Below are 18,095 nucleotides of genomic sequence, written 5' to 3' on the forward strand. Positions count from 1 at the left end.
AAGCCATAAAATTTTATGACCGCAGATCGCAGGTGTGCATATTTTTAAACAAATCTACGTCTTATTGCAACCAACATAAGTTTAATTTCGTTCGCGCTGCAACAATCTTAACGCCATTTTTAAATTGGGAACGAGGATGGACAGAGGCATCATGGGAGTCGCGCTATGAGATGAAAGGCGAGAATGAGGAAATTTGCGGTATTTTTGCGAAAAACTGTTTAAAATATATATATATATATATATATGTGTGTGTGTGTGTGTGTGTGTGTGTGTGTGTGTGTGTGTGTGTGTGTATGTATGTATGTTTATAAATAAATAGATATTGGGGACACCTTACACAGATCAACTTAGCCCCAAACTAAGCAAAGCTTGTACTATGGGTACTAAACGACGATATACATACTTAAATAGACAAATACATACTTATATACATAAGATACATCCATGACTCAGGAACAAATATCTGTGCTCATCACACAAATAAATGCCCTTACCGGGATTCGAACCCAGGACCGCAGCTTAGCAGGCAGGGTCACTACCGACTGAGCCAGACCGGTCGTCTAATATATATAACATATGTGTGTGTGTGCGTGTAGTGAGTGTATGTGTAGCGATTATGTGAAGGTAAACAGTTGAGGGATTGTATGTGGTGTGTGTGAGGGATGGTGCACTTGGAGAATATGAATTAAGTAGCTATTAAAACAAAGAAGAATTGAATGATGACATTAATTTATTATTCTACGTAATTTCTTTCAAAGCTTTGTGTGGGTAAATCTTCTCTCCGCTCCTCAGCTATAATCTTGCGCCATTTTTCCCTTTCAACGTCTTGTTTTGGGAATCTGGAATAAAAACCTTTTTTATTACTTAAAAACGAATTTGCTATTCCCGGGTTGTTTCTTTTTATAATTAAAGTAATTTATAAGATATGTATTAATATTATTGAATTGAAATCATTTATTTCAGACTTATTGGTCCATAATAATAAATAAATACATACACTAATAATATGAAATAGGCTTCTTTTATAAAAAATATAAATTAGCGACTCCATCATTCCATTTTTAACTATGTTCCACTTCATCCATCTTTTGTCGCCGTCCGCTCATTACTAGTATAGCGCGAGAGAAAGAGACAAACAGCGTAAGACCAAATCAAGGAATTTACTTTAATTATTCTAGAAAATAAATGTTTTTAGTAAGTTAGGAAGCCATTTTGGCCACAAATGCATAACATTATAAAATTATTAACAATTACTTACCGGAAGTACGATACGTCATCCTTTTTTAACGTATGTAAGGTGTTATTTTTGCACTTTTTTACGGAGCACTTAGACATGTTGCCGACACGGCGGATGAAGCGCTACTGACCGCCCAATTGTGCTTAAAACATTTTCAAGCACAATTTGCTGCGGACACATTCTACGCCATGATGGTGCATCTATGGAGCGAGGCTGCCGCGATTTAGGTGACGCAATCATAGACTAAAAAGTTAACCGCGCAGATGTGCCATTTTCATTGTTCCTTCTAATGTGTTTCACCTCTAATAGATTTGCGAAATATATTTATTTCAATTTGGAAAATTATTAGGTAACTATACTTACTACTTTATGAATTATACATACATACATACAATCACGCCTGTTTCCCAGAGGGGTAGGCAGAGATCACGGATTTCCATTTACTACGATCCTGACAAACCACTTTCGCTTCACACACTTTCATAACGTTTCTCATACACGCTCGTCGGTTTCGAGTACTTCTGACCTGGCCTTTTTGCAATATTTCCCCGATTTGATCAAGAAAAGTTCGCCTAGGTCTTCCACTACCAACTGACCCTTCCACTCCTTTTTCATATACTTTCTTCGTTAATCTCCTCTCATCCATCCTCTCTACATGCCCAAACCACCTTAACATACCCATCTCAATCTTTGTCACCACATCTACATCCACTCCACACTTCTCTCTTATCACGCTATTTCTGATCCTATCACTCAACTTTACACCAGCCATGCTTCTTAACGCTCTCATTTCCACGGCATTCACTTGACTTTGAAGTCTTTTCTCCCACACCCAACTTTCACTACCATACATAAGTGTAGGCACCAAAACTCCTCTATGCACTGCCAGACGTGCTTTTTGCGACACTTTCTGGCTGCCCATAAAAGCGTTTAGTGCTCCATTCACTCTATTCCCAGCATTCACTCTCCTTTCAATATCTTTTCCATGTTTACCGTCCCTTGTAAACAACGTTCCCTTTATGAATTATGTTACTATAATATAAAAAAAAGTTTATTTGTTTATTGATTGTTAATAGTTATTGAGTAAAATTGTCTTTTTAGCACGCTCACTTTTTGCTGTTTTCTTTGGCCTGGTCATGAAAAAAGAGAACAATGGATACGTTTTGTCCAAAAAAACTGACCGCACTATATATATATTATTATATATAAGTATATATTTGTATTTTAAAGAAGAAGATAAATCGTCAATCGTGACACTTGGCGCTACCTAATTAAGAAAAATCGTTTCTGCGCAGGTGAGGCCACAAGGTCTAAAAGTTTGCCGCGCACTATACATCAGATTAACAGAGCCCTCTTGACAATAGCATTAGTGTCATTCAAAGACATGTAACTCCGTATAGACAGATAAAGTCTAACGCTCCGCGCACACGGATGCAACAGTTGCACGGCGACATTTTTTGTCTCTGTCGTGCGTCTATGGAGTGACGACAGAGACAAAATATGTCGCCGTGCAACTGTTGCATCCGTGTGCGCGGGCCCTAAAACGTATCTCAGCACCATACAGAATAAGGTACGGTGGCCTAGATGGCATTACACTTTTGGGGTACGCTCAGCTAGATGGCGCTAATATTAATATGTGACATTTTAACACATATCGAGCTAAGAATATGGACCAAATTGTCAAAACTTAGGTTCAAAAGTTTTAAGCCTGTGTCAAGAGATGGCAGTCTATGCACTGTGATTACACATTTTACTTTGACTCTCTAAAAATACTCGATCCTCTTTGCTCTCTATAATACTTGATTCTCTTTGATAGTATGTATAAGTTATATAACAGTCCAGGTTCAACCCTAAAACACACTTTTTTATAAATATTCCTGAATCAAACGAGCGCTGGATGTAAACGTTAACACAAGCGGTTGCGTTCCCATAGGTACTAAATTACTACTGGAGAACAGTAACTTTGACTTGGCTTGAATGTTCCGAACCCTCGAAATACGTCCCTGGGTACATAGCCAAATGCACAAACGTTTACGATAATATCGTTATCGTAGCTAGCTATCTCTATCGCTCTTCCGTATTGGCGCGACAGAGCCAGACTCCATTTCGATCGGCGTCTAGCGTCAACGATAGTCATTTCGGCTGGGCCGGCTCGTATTGTGATGGTGAAACATTATGCACACATCTTGACCACAGTATAGTAAAGAGTACTATCGTACAGTATGGCCACTCCCACTCCCCGCTGAAAGTGCCGCCCACCCGCTCTCGGTTACATCACAGTTACCGGCTGTCAAAAACGCGAACAGTCCACCTGTCATATTTCACTTATACAAGCATAGTACTCGTTCACCTACACGACCTTAGACAGTGTGCTAGCAACGCGCCTCTTTCATATATTTGATCGCCAGTGTCCGGTTGCGCTTATGTACGAAACTATCCATAGACGGATTGGCCGTATTCATAATGTATTAAATTTACACAGTGAAAAAGTTAATTTACATAGAAAATATGTGATGCAATTATATGATTTGACTACCTACTATCTAACTATGTTTATAAAAAAGACGAAACATCGTGTTTTGAGAGGTAGAAATAAAAAATACGCAATGGCATTAATAATTTAGACCACCATCACAAAATTTTTGTAATAGAGATGTTTTACTATAATAAAAAACACATTACATGAGTAATATAGGTAATTCCACGGAGGTTGAAGTGAATGATAACACACACAGCTAAATGAAGATTAGTACTGATTAAATAAATTATGAATGAAATGATGAGTAATTAAAAAAAAGAATTAATATATTTTGAAAACATTACAAATTTTGATATACTTAGATTAATGTATTAAAACAGTAAATAATAAAAAAACTTTACATAAACCACCGTCACTTGGCACATCTTCATCTGATTCGTTAGGATTGATTATAAGGTTTTGGTTTTCGGTTAAATCATCTATCATAAGTTCACTTTCCCTATATCTTTCTTCGTTTTCTTGGGGTTTTCTGAAAATACTGTGAAACGTTTCTTTATCAAGTGCTGCTATTTCTTCGTTTAATTTTGTCATGACGCTATTAAATGTGAACTCAGTATTACTAGCTGGAAGTCGCGGTGGCACGAATAAAATTTTGCTAAGAACAAACGATATTATTTCATTAAATTAAATTATCCGGTGAACTTTCTAGTTCATATGAAATTTCACTTCCAAATAAGTATTCAGCTATCGATATATTTTGTATCGGAAGGATGTCTCTATGTTAATTGACGTTTTGCTACTGCGACTTCTATGTCTGCTAATAAGTAATGAAAAAATAGGTAAACACCGTTTTAACAGCTACGTTGATAAAATAAGGCAATTTATTACATACGAGATATTTTATTTACTGTTTTGTTTGAAAATTGTTCTATAGATACTAGCCCCTGTTGATGCATATGTTTTCGTCTAATCAGACCAGTTTTTTGAGGTTTTCGTCTCAGACCATTTTTTGAGGTTTTGTACAAAAATAATGTCTTAGTTCAAAAATCATTAATGTTTAATACTAATACTAATCTAGTTTATTTTTTATGGCAGTATTGTACAATAACCAAATCTAAATACGAGAAATATCATTGATACTGAAAAGAAAAAAAAATACGATTTTATATTATCTTTTATCGATGGGTATTATAATATTTATAATACATGACTGATGTAGGGCGGCCCAAGGAAAGTAACTAAGTTCTGCTAATAAACTAAAAACAAATCTTAAAGCCTAGCACGCAGAACTGCTATAGGAGAGGAGAACGTGATTAAGACAACAATTTTTAATATTATTTTTTTAACAATATAAGTCACATCCAACTTTATTTTACATTCATAATAAACTATATTAGAGTAGTTTTACAATTCTCACTACTGGGTCGTGATATACCTACATGTGTAAACGTTATTAGAATAAACAAAATATTTCTGTATTACTCTAGACGAACTCTTCTGCATCGGGGCTAGTAGAACAGTAATATTATGTACATATAGATCGGAATGATAAATAAAAGCAACATTTAAACCTAACACACAAAAAGCCCTAAAACACCGAAATTGAACATCAATCTGATTGTATTATAATTTAAAATGGTATAATTAAATACATTGCAATAGAAGAGGCTATTTAAGTACTTACTGTATGGACTCGCGCGCGACAAGGCAAGTTGTGCTAAAGGGGCCGAGGTTTGATTGTACTTCGACCAATCAGGATAAAATGGATAGAGACAGACAAAATAGGTACATAAATACTCCTAAATATATTCTCGCATACCCTTCTTTCGCAATGTATTTTTTTACCTATTAAAAATGTTAAAAAATTTAAGACTCAAATTTCAATATTGATATTTCATTAATTATTGTAAAACTTGAAGTACAATCGACCAATAGGGAACTTGACTGTTGTCAAAATAAAATATTGTATACCATGCACGAATTAAAGCATCAGATAATTATAGGAAAAACATGGACACTTGGACAGAAGTTATATTTAAACCCAATTCCTATTTAATCAGTCAGGTAGAAATATATGAAGTAACTGAGTTGACCGTGACGTCACTCAATTCGATTTCATATAAATTCCATATTAGCAAGTCGTTAAAATTCGTTTTGACAGTTCTTAAAAAGAAGCTGATTTGATTAGGAGGCAAGTAGCCTATTTGAATGCTAGGACACTGTAGAACCTTTTCTCAGTAAGCATCAAAGTGACTTCGAATGCAAATGAAGCACGATGTCAATAGGACAGGGTTCTAGTGTGGTCTAGGTTTCCAATGAGGAGGCACACTGACATTCTATCCCGCCAGGCGGCGCCTCTGCAGGTGTGTAGGCATGTCACTGTCATTCATATATGTGAGAGAGAGAAAACATATCATCTTCTCGCTCTCACGTATGGACTAATAGCACAGTATAATAGAGTAGGTACTAACGTAATAGGGTGGCGGCACCTTTGAGTGTGCCTCCTCATTGGTTGACCGTACATAATCATTTCAAAATCATACAAAGAAGTAAATGCATGCGGTCCTTGTATTTTCAACTATTTTTTTATTAACCTAACTATAACCATAAATCAAATATAAGAGGATCATACCATCCCATACATTAAAATGCGACCGCCTAAAAACGCGCATACACTACACCACACATGCAACAAAATGTCTTGTAGCTTTCGATTATTCATTTATTCAATATGTTCAGCCTCGTGTGCCTTTGCCAATGACAAGTGTATTACATAGATATAAAAAACACCGATGTGTGCATGTAAGTGATTAGGCCTTCACGTTGCACTGGAGGATAGCTGGAGCAGCAGTACAAAGCATGATGGCGGCCGGGACCACGAACTGCCGAGTGATGTCCGTAGAATTGGATATTCGCATCTCCAAACGAATTCTTCATCTACTGCACCCTTTGCGTAGGCCATTTACTGCATATGCTATCAAACTTATACATTAAACAGCAGAATGCAAAAATAAAAAATACATATTTGGAGAACGATTCGCCATGTTCCATGGATCAATCGAAAGTCCAGTAAATGGCGTTAAGAGTCACTATTGACATAAATTTATGGCTCGAAAGTGACACTTTCCACGCCATCTACAAATAATCGATGGCAGCAAGGATTTTTTTTTTGTGGCGCCATCTGTGTGTGGTGTAATGTATGCACGTTCCTAGGCGGTCGCATTTTAATGTATGGGATGGTATGATAGCGCCATAAACTAAAGTTAAAAGCTACAATAAATAAGTTAAAAATTAGTTAAAAATTATTGACACAATCATCCAAATCACAACAGCACAACTTCTCTAAAATGTGTTACAGGGTAATTTTCAACATTTTATAAATTCCAAAAGGAAGAAGATTGCCAAAATTCAACATGCTTTATTTTATTTATTTTCATTAAATTACCCTGCATTTTTGACCACGTCATTTGAGTTTAGACGCAACAATTTGAAATCTTACATGTAATATTTAACCCTTTCTAGTTGTCGATGAATAAAGTTGTCTATGGCGTCATATGCATCTTGGGTGCCAATTCTGAACATAAAGTAGCGTCACTTTTGATCTAGCATTCCCCATATAACAGCCTACTGCTACTGACTGGTCGTGAGACTCCATGAGAGACGTGAAGTATTAATGAAATATTAAGGGCGATACATGCACCTTGAAGTGTTCAACAAATATGAACTCTAGGGCGCTGTATCTTGGGCTTCAAAGGCCATCGTAGATGACCACACTAACAGTAGCGCGACTGACGGCCTCAAAAATATATCAAGATCGTCGTGTACCTCGGGCGCGTATTCTGTACACTCAACAGCGTCGCTTGTTCATCAGTAGGCCGCCGCGGATGACCACGACAACGCACCGCTACTGACGAGCGGCCAGACTCTCCATGATAGCTTCGAAGTGCTCCTCGGGAAGCGGCGTGCAGTGGCTCGAGCGGTAGTCGCGCATGTACTTTGAGATCTAAATAAAAAATGCATGTTATCAGAATGTGGAGTAAACCCCTACAATGTAGAAAACCTTTGTTCGATCGAGGTAACTAGGCAGATCGCGTAAAACTTATATTATGCCTATAAGGTACAGTCTGACCAAAAACAGTAGAAATTAAAAAGTGGCAACATGGTAGTGTCATCCCTTTCAAATCAATATGTGTGCGAAAATGGGATGATTCTTTTTGGTCAGACTGTATGTCATGTCTATAAAATTCTGTGATAGATATTCGTCTAAAGAAATCATATTATCAACGGAAAACTGCAAAACTAGAAGTTGCAAAATGAAATTGAAATGTTTTCTTACCAGGTTCAGAGGCCCCTTGACATTCTCATCGACATCCTGCTGGCTCTCAAGCAGCGCCACCTACTTATCTCCAGCGCCTTAACTGACAGACTCAAGTGTCAGCTGGCTACCAGGTGCACTCACCAGGTTCAGAGGCCCCTTGACGTTCTCATCGACATCCTGCCGCAGCAATGCGGCGCGCTGGCTCTCAAGCAGCGCCACCTACTTATCTCCAGCACCTCAACTGACAGACTCAAGTGTCAGCTGGCTACCAGGTGCACTCACCAGGTTCAGAGGCCCCTTGACGTTCTCATCGACATCCTGCTGGCTCTCAAGCAGCGCCACCTACTTATCTCCAGCACCTCAACTGACAGAGACTGCACTCACCAGGTTCAGAGGCCCCTTGTCAGCTGGCTATCTCCACCACAGACTCAAGTGTCACTCACCAGGTTCAGAGGCCCCTTGACGTTCTCATCGACATCCTGCTGGCTCTCGCAGCGCCACCACTTATCTCCAGCGCCTCAACTGACAGACTCAAGTGTCAGCTGGCTACCAGGTGCACTCACCAGGTTCAGAGGCCCCTTGACGTTCTCATCGACATCCTGCCGCAGCAATGCGGCGCGCTGGCTCTCAAGCAGCGCCACCTACTTATCTCCAGCGCCTCAACTGACAGACTCAAGTGTCAGCTGGCTACCACGTGCACTCACCAGGTTCAGAGGCCCCTTGACGTTCTCATCGACATCCTGCCGCAGCAATGCGGCGCGCTGGCTCTCAAGCAGCGCCACCTACTTATCTCCAGCGCCTCAACTGACAGACTCAAGTGTCAGCTGGCTACCACGTGCACTCACCAGGTTCAGAGGCCCCTTGACGTTCTCATCGACATCCTGTCGCAGCAATGCCGCGCGCTGGCTCTCAAGCAGCGCCGCGTACTTGCGAACAGCCTCTAGCGCTTCGGCTGACATCTCGTGGCGAGACTCGATCAGTTTCAGCAGGAGGTGGTTGCCTCGGTTCGAGGAGAGCTGACCCGGCCTGTTAGAACAAAAGTTAAGTTAACCACGATACAAAATTTTAATTTTAACAAACCACGACATAGTGGACCGATTCTCATCAAACATGGCTAGGAACACTGCCGATTAATTCAGCTTTCAAACAAAAAAAAACGAAATCTAAATCGGTTCATCCATCCGAAAGCTGCGACGCCACAGACAGACACACACAGACAGAAAGACACGTTAAACTTATAACACCCCATCTTTTTTGCGTCGGGGGTTAAAAATGTGTGCTATTAAATAGCAAAATTGCTCTTTGGTAGGCCAATGAGGAATCGCATCTCATAAAAATCACCGTAGAATAAAATACAGGTTTATAGACGCCGGTACTGCTTAACTGATGACGCTCTGATACTACATACTTCATATTACCTCACTAATCGCTTGACTTACGACATAAATGCTGCAGACAAGAATACTTGTGGACGTGACGCGCAAAGGATGACATTTTAGGGCCGGAGCCTCCAGACTTTGGCAAAATGATGTCAGTGGTGATTGTCATAAAAGGCGTCGCCGGAATCCATAGTCCGAACTATCAGTTCTTACGTAAATCATTATCATTAAACTGCGCTTCTACCTACTTTTTGCTATTTACCATGCCACTAATCGCTACCGTATTAGACCCACCGGGTATTACCGGGTAGAGAATTTCACCAAAACCTTTTTGTCCCGTGATTACTGTAAAAGTTGACTGTAAGACCTGTCTCTACAATATCACAATTTCGCTTAGGTACTCGTACTTTCAACCGTCGAATTGGTTGAATCGATTAGGCCCTATGTACAAGGAGGCGCTTAAACAAATATTATACGATTTCATTGTACAAATGTATGTGACATGTATGTAACGAATGTACGATGTGGTTTGAATCGAAATGACAGACTCTGCCACAGCACTAGTTTAAAAATAAAAATGAATGATAAATGACATACTGAGTAAATCCTGCCTGATAAATTAATATCGTAAAATACTCACTAACGAAGATCCGCAAAAATGTAACATGTGTTAGATTATATTTAAAGTAAGCGAAATATTGTTTGTTAATACTTGATTTTTTTTTAAATATTATTATAGGATTTTATTTAAAATTTCATTAGGTAGCGCGAGTTTTCGTTTTGTGGACGCTGTCATGTGTCAAAAAGAGGTTCTTACAGCTCTGGGACAATAAGTGTGGCACTGAAACTTGAGCAGTCTCGTGTGCTCTGCCTACCACTTTTGGGAATAACGGCGAGAGTTGATGTATGAATGTACATAGTATGTAGTTTATTTTATTTTATTTATATGAGCCTCTTCCTCAGCACATTTCAGATGGGTATAGTTTTAGTATTCTAATATATCTCTCTTTCTTATCATCTGAAAGTCTGTTTGCCAGTCGGCAAAGGCCTCCTATGTAGGCCTAGTATATAGTTACCGTAGGCAGATGATTTCGTCCTCGGTGCGGCGCAGAAGCTGCACCGGGCCCTTGTACTGAGCCAGCAGCTCCCCTATATTGAGGTCCACGTGCGACCTAACCACCTCCTTCACTAGTAGAGACCAGGAGGAAGGCATTTGGTTCTCGGCGAGAGGTAGAAGGTCGTCGAAGGTTGCGTCGAGTACCTGTAGGAAAAGTTAGATTTAAAGTCAACAGTATGGTGCCAATAATAAATTGTTGTCAACAGGGCCGCGTAGCCATTTTTAAACCAAGTGAAAAGCATGATCTACGGTCCAGCCACGACATTGGTCTAAGCGCGACAGCGGTGAGCGGCCGCCATACGTGCGAATGAAGTCCCATCGCTGTGTCTCGCTCCAATGTATGGCCGCCGCTCACCGCTGTCGCGCTTAGACTAATGTCGTGGCTGAGCCGTTAGGCTCGAAGCTTAACTCATATCTAGACGTACTACGTCACTTTGAAACGTAAACCACGCCACCTGGGAAGCTATACAAATTATACCACACCTACTTAGTAGAAGCTACTCGCTATGGCATATATCTATGGGGAAATAAGCTACAATAATCTTCTTAGCAGAGCTTTGGTCTCGGGGTAATTAGCAGAGGCCCACATCGCTGCATGGCCGCCTATAGAGTATTGACCAACCGTAAGGGACACTACCTGCTTCGACTCGATGATTAGCTTAAACCTAGATGTACCACTTCACCTTGAAAGCCATACAAATTATACCATGCGTACGTATGAGATACTACTTACTATGGCATTCATCTTTGGGGAAATTATAGTGAATATATTAGTTACTATGGCAGTCATCTTTGGAGAAATATAGTCAATATATTAGTTTCCTTACCAGGGCTTTGACCTCGGGATAGTTGACAGCGGCCCACGTAGCTGCATAGCCGCCTATAGACCACCCGTACATGACGATCTGTTTGGGCTCGAAGCCTAGTTCATTTATGGCGTAGCGCATTATGGCGTCCATGGCGTTTTGTTCTTGCGTCGGGTAGGGCAGGCCCTGCGAAGGGAAGCACATCATATAAGCAAATTCAAGACGAGTACACTTCAAATACTACTAAGTGGAGCGACATCGCCACCTTCGAAAACCAAGTTGATATGGTCATTTTGAGTGAAATTAAGGTTGTTTCTTAGTGTAAAGCCTGAGTGGACGCCCGGAGCGTTCGGCGGGCTGTGCAGCAGGACACTTGCACGAGCTTATATTGTTTGACATGCACGCCGCACGCCCTGCCCCCGCTGCACGCTCAATATAAGTATGCATTCAGGCCGCACACTTACCTACTAGTCTTTAGAATTGGCGGGGTGTTGAAGCTAATGCTAATGCTAGTTCAGCAGCAGCTGATATTCCAGTAAAGTAAAACGCGAGAATGTACTATTTATATGTAAATGAAACTGTGAAATGAATATCAATGAATTAAGGCTTATTATTTGGCAATGAGGATGAAGACATCATCGCATCTGGTAAGGCTTCCAATGAATAATAAGACATACACCATAAAAGATGGTTGACTCACAGTACTCCCGGCGAATCCCGGATGGTTCCACCCAAGCGCGGAAAACCCAGCCTTCACCGGCGTCGTCATGATACCAATCTCATAGAACCCGGAATTCCCCTCGCAGCAGATAACCAGGATCTTCCCCTTGGGCGACTCTTCCCGGTTGTCCACAAACATGGTGTCTAGGTCATTCCCGTCGCAAGTACGCAGCTTGGCGCGCTGGCCGTTGAATGCTTCGACCAGTTGGGTGCGCCCTTGGAATAATGCGGTTCCTAGAAACATTTGGATTGTTTAAAGATTGCCAATTGTTTACTTTTTAGGATATTAGATTATTCGAATAGAATCTGAAATCGCAAAAGCCATAATTATAACATAACTAGCTTTTGCCCGCGGCTTCGCTCGCGTTAAATTCGTAAATTGCTGAATTTTCCATACAAACTGTCAGCCTCCATTTTAGGAAATGGGGGGGTTATAAAGAGACAAAAAGTATCCTATGTCACTCTCCATCCCTGCAACTATCTCCACTTAAAAAATCACGTCAATTCGTCGCTCTCTTTTGCCGTGAAAAACAGACAAACAAACAGACACACTTTCCCGTTTATAATATTAGTATGGATGATTTTGTTGCACAAATTGTTTTTGTGTACTTAACACAGCAAAAGGGAGTGTACAAGTTTCTAATAGGGTGGCAACGCGCTTGTGACACTGTTTGAGTTGCAGGCGTCCATAGGTTACGGTGACCGCTTTACATCAGGCGGGCCGTATGTTTGTTTGCCACCGACGTAGTATAAAAATAAAATAAAAAAAAACAAATGTCTGCTTACTTTCGCTGGGCCAGAAATAGCAGCTAAATTTGATTTATATGTAAGTATTATTTTTTATTTCGCATAGCATAATATAAAAATCGCTTTTTTTAATATTCAAATGAACTAAGTCCCACGCTTACGTAACAATTTAATTACGTAAGCTCAAGAAGGTCCTTATTATGGATACACAACAAAAACATCCATGACAGGAACAATATAATTAATTATGTTATGAAATTGCTACTCTTTGTTGCCTGATATTTCAATATATCTAATGGTTTATGGGTCCTATATTGTAACTAGAATACGCGCAAAGCAGCATACCTACATATTGAGACCAAAAAATGTTATTTTGTGAAGTTTAAACTTAGAAATATTATTTACATTCGACCTGTGAAGTGTGAATAAATGATAATTTTAAATCTTATTTTTTACATTCGTTCACGTTCCCATATATTATATTAAAGTGTTAAGTAGTGTAAGGTGTAAGTACCTAAGTAGGGAAGAAAACTGTTTAGGAAAATTACTAATCAATATAAAAATTTATATGAGCAAGAAAATTTATCTTATCCAAGCTGAAACCAAGACCTAAGAAAATCCACACTCGTCCAGCCAATAACTAAAAACCATCAAAACTTGTGATTCAAAACATGTCGCGTCGCTAGCAGCCCTATAATAAGAGATGAACCGTATTTTTCTATGTTTAAAATATAACACAAAAGTTTAAATTCTATAACTAAACACGTAGGTCATGCTAGTTGAGACAGTGCCAGTACGTCTTGTACTAACACTGACTGGAATAGCATGACACTTCGTACGTTTCAAGTTTCGGAGGAAAATCTTTTCGCACTACACCTACATATATATTAAACTTACGAGCGAACGTTACGAGCAGATTCTGTATGAGTCCAAGTGAGCCAGGGTATACACTATACAGGGAGGCTCATTCAAATCGGTCAGTATGGGAAAGTCTGAAAATATAAGACATACGAAGATCTGTTCATAGGAACCATGACATCGATTTTAATAAAAAGAAAAACTGCATTCATACATTTGAAAAACTTTACAACATTACTTTACCCAGCTGGGGAATTGAACCCGGTTGTTTAGAAAAAAATAACTTGCACTTTTTCTATGCAAATATCGATTGCGTAGGTCTTAAGTAGTAAATGTCTCCATGAAACATGATGTCTAGAAGGAATAAAATGTACTGTTTTCACATACCTAATTTAATCTATTTTAGTAGACGTTCGAAGTGGCCCCCGTTACAATATTCAACAAGTTGGTACAGTTTTTTTAATTGTATATGAATGCATGAAATAAAACTATGGAAACGGATTAAATCGCGTATAATGAATACATAGCGCATAGTTTTATTTCATGAGTAACTATCGCGGTAACCGAAGACAATATTATATGAATGCAGTTTTTCTTTTTATAAAAATCGATGACAAGGTTCCTAAGAACAGATCGTATGTCTTATAGTTTCAGACTTTCCCGTACTGACCGATTTGAATAGGCCACCCTGTATAAGGCTCATCGCAAAGGTGTGTGTGGCCACTTAGGCAAGAACTTGTATGGTGGCCTGCTAGTATGCCGAGCTTAGGTTTGGTATGAAAGAGTCATGCCAAACTGAGCATAAATGCATACATTCTTCTAAGAACAAATTAATTTATTTTCATAGAAAATATTTTAATTTGTATTTTTAAGCAGTCACACTACTATTATACTTCATAAACATGAAATCAGGGATGGTTAGAGGGCGCCACGAGCCACATATACTTGGAATTTTCGACCCTTGCTTTCGTGACCCGATGGCCGAGCGGTTTAGGTATCCATCCGGTAAACAGGAGGACTTGGAGGACTTGGTCACTTTTTCATTGTATATGACATTTATTTCATGTGCATAAATTCTTTAAAATTTTTTCGCACTGCATCTGTAATGTGAAACTTACGCAGCAGATTCTGTATGAGCCCCAATGAGCCGGGGTATATAAGCCTCAGCGCGAAGGTGTGTGGCCACGTAGGCAAGGACCTGTATGGTAGTCCGCTGGTACGCTGGCAGCTCCGGGTTAGCGCAGGCAGCGAACGGGTGCCGGGCGAGCCATACTGAACTGAAAATATGGTAATGTTATAAAGCTACGTTTTCACTTACGGCCCAGCCACGACATTGGTCTAAGCGCTACAGCGGTGAGCGGCAGCCATACGTGCGAATGAAAAGTCCCATCGCTGTGTCTCGCTCCAATGTATGGCCGCCGCTCACCGCTGTCGCGCTTAGACCAGTGTCGTGGCTGAGCCGTTAGTGTTCTGAACAGATCTGAGCGAGCAATCGTCCGTTCGTGCGCAGATGATAACGCTTGACTTCCATCGGCTAACGAACGAACGAATGCTCGAAGCTCGCTAAGACATCCAAATATCCATCAAATAAAGGAGGAACTAATTTATCTAGACACCACCCTGGAGGATGTGCAATTTATCTTAAATTCAAATAGCAAGAAATCATGAAAACATTACAAGATTTGTTTTATTTTTAACCGACTTCAAAAAAAGGAGGAGGTTCTCAATTCGACTGAATTTTTCTTTTTTTGTGTGTATGTTACTCGATATCTCCGAAAATCATGGACCGATTTTCAAAATTTTTTTTTTATCAAATCTTTATTCTCACAGATGACATCGCCATTATCTTTACACAACAAAAATCATACAGGTGGAATTTAATCAACAACTCAACAGGCAACCTGCTTTTTCATAATGCAAAACAAAAGACAAATACACACCTGTTTTTCTGCTTCGACAACAGATAAGTAGCGGGCCAGTATTGGAATTCAAAGTCGTACTTCCTAATCCCTTGCAGGTACGCATTTTGATCCGTCAATGGTGTGTTGAGTGCCTTCAGGAACTCCACATATTTGGGGTTGCTAGCCCTTCCGATGCCCCTCATGATGTAGGATAGGGCGAGGAGACAGCTGATGCCGCCGATGTAGCGGATCAGCACGCGGGTCTCATCGAAGGAGAAGAAACCTCGCTTGTAGATGTAGAAGCAGATGAATGGGGATGTATACAGACCGATACTGAGGATGGTGCTAGCCTGAAAAGTATATAGAGCTTCTAGTGCACAGAAGTTTATCTCTCCGCCACACAGGAGCGTTTTGAGACCGTGGCATGAGCGGGGCGCGATGCTTGGGTAGCGTACGAGCAGTCAGAGCAACAACACAACACAGCAATGTTGCTTCCTGAGTCTAACGTGTGCTTCGCGAAGTGGACAGAAAAGGCGAGAGCAGCTCTTATCGCGTCCAGCTCACGCCACCTGAGTAGTATGCATTACAGCTCTACATTAGCTATCTTTGCTATAATATTTGTGCAGCCAAGTTCATAATTATAATAGATTATGTTATAAGTCTTATCTTATTATGTACTAGCTTTTGCCAGTGGCTTCGCTCGCGTTAGAAAGAGACAAAAAGTAGCATATATGTCACTCTCCATCCCTTTAACTATCTTCACTTAAAAAATCACGTCAATTCGTCGCTCCGTTTTGTCGTGACAGACGGACAAACAACCAGACACTCACACTTTCTTATTTATAACATTAGTATGGATTATACTGTCCCTACCAAAAGAAACTTACCCAAACAAAGATATTGGAGAAATATTTTCAATAAACATATATTAGGGTCAGCCTCAAGAGGCGTCCTGTGATGCTTTATAGTCTACCTGTCTCAGTAACAAATAAATACTGATAGCAAATTAAGTGATTTACATAATTTTCTTAAACCAAGAATTATTGTTCTATCTATTCTGAGTTTCTGGCGTCCATACCCGCTACCCGTAAGTACAATGAATAGCTATATCCTGAAAATAGCTCCCCAGGCACAACCAAGTAAACTTACTGTTGAGATGATTTTGTCTCCCCATTTCTCCATTCCTTCTGGTTGGTACAGGGTCTGAAAGGCAAACAAAAACATCTGTATATTATACCATTTACAATTCTCAGACTTTCATTATGTTATGATTTAACCACTTATTAGGCAAGTGTCGAAAAAAAAATCTTGCACAGAATTTTTAGCACAATAGGTTGGCAATGTAGCACTTTTTCAATTTAGCCCATTAAAGGATTAATAGTGATTACCTTTTTAACAATTAAACTAAACAAGAGTTAAGAAAATAATTTAAAAAACAAAATTTGTAAAATATGAAACAAAGTTAAACAATTTACCATTCCTATTGTACAGACTGGCAGTGAAAGTTAACTGCTTGTTTATAAAATGAACTGCAACTGATTGTCAGTTAACTAATTTTTTTTATACCTGTTGTGTACTGTATGTACTAATAGAAACAAAAAAACTGCTAAAAACAATTAGAAAAAATAAATACTAGCAGTTGGGTTTCGCAAAGAGGCAATCAGATTTTGTAAGCGCTTTGGGCACCAAGCATGTTCCCTTGGGAATATGAGTCTATACTGCTCTCTGAGGTTTAAATTATCTTTATGCAAGAAAGTTGATATCTTGATTTGTCCCTGCGTAAAAAAAAACTTATCAATAAACAAAACTAAGCATAATACCTAAAATGTTGTTTAAAAAAACATGGTTACAACACAACATTGGTATGTATTAAGAAAAGCTTATTTAAAGAATATAAGAGGCGACACCTGCGATTAACTATACGATGTAAAATTTATGCTTACTAATGTAGACATTCACCAATTAGCATGAACTAGTGAAACTTACACAATATTAATAGAAACAATATATTACATAGTACTTACATCTCTGCCCCCATCCTTGTAAATCTTGTACAGTCGCGGCGAGAACATGCATTGCCACGTTAGTTTCATTTTAGGATTTAGGAAACTCGGCTTGTACAAATTAAAACACAATTTCTAAGCGTTAATGTCTGCGTATAAAGCAGTTTGTAATTTTACTACCTAACTGTAAAAGTACAGTAATATTTCAATTATTCACTGGATCAAATATCTTGAATAATACAAAATGTAAGTCGCTCTATCGTTAATTCGATTAATTTCTTTTCACAATTTAGCGAATATTTTCCTAATCATTTTCCTTTCCTGTGACTGGAGTAATTTTTTTTTAAAGTTAATGTCATGTCACAATTGATTTTGTTAAATACATATCTAATCTGTGGTAATAATCTTCTATAATACGTGCAGCTTCTGAAAGCGGCAACAATTTTACTAGCGCCATTTTTTATTATAATGTTGGCCATACGCATTTACTACAGAATCACTCAAATCAGGTCTATTCAATGTATATTTTT

General features: G+C 39.2%; 1 protein-coding gene across 1 annotated transcript; it reads right to left on the bottom strand.

The window, feature by feature from the left end:
- Positions 1 to 7,123: 7,123 nt before the first annotated feature.
- On the bottom strand, positions 7,124 to 17,879 carry LOC125241576 (phosphatidylserine lipase ABHD16A). The gene is given in 10 exon segments (XM_048150124.1): positions 7,124 to 7,719; positions 8,880 to 9,060; positions 10,490 to 10,674; positions 11,358 to 11,522; positions 12,037 to 12,290; positions 14,780 to 14,841; positions 14,843 to 14,938; positions 15,602 to 15,912; positions 16,712 to 16,765; positions 17,587 to 17,879. Coding segments are annotated over 10 exon segments (1,476 nt in total). The 5' UTR covers positions 17,656 to 17,879; the 3' UTR covers positions 7,124 to 7,620.
- Positions 17,880 to 18,095: the final 216 nt, after the last annotated feature.

The sequence above is a fragment of the Leguminivora glycinivorella genome, chromosome Z (assembly GCF_023078275.1).
Source record: "Leguminivora glycinivorella isolate SPB_JAAS2020 chromosome Z, LegGlyc_1.1, whole genome shotgun sequence".
NCBI classification, from domain to species: domain Eukaryota; kingdom Metazoa; phylum Arthropoda; class Insecta; order Lepidoptera; family Tortricidae; genus Leguminivora; species Leguminivora glycinivorella.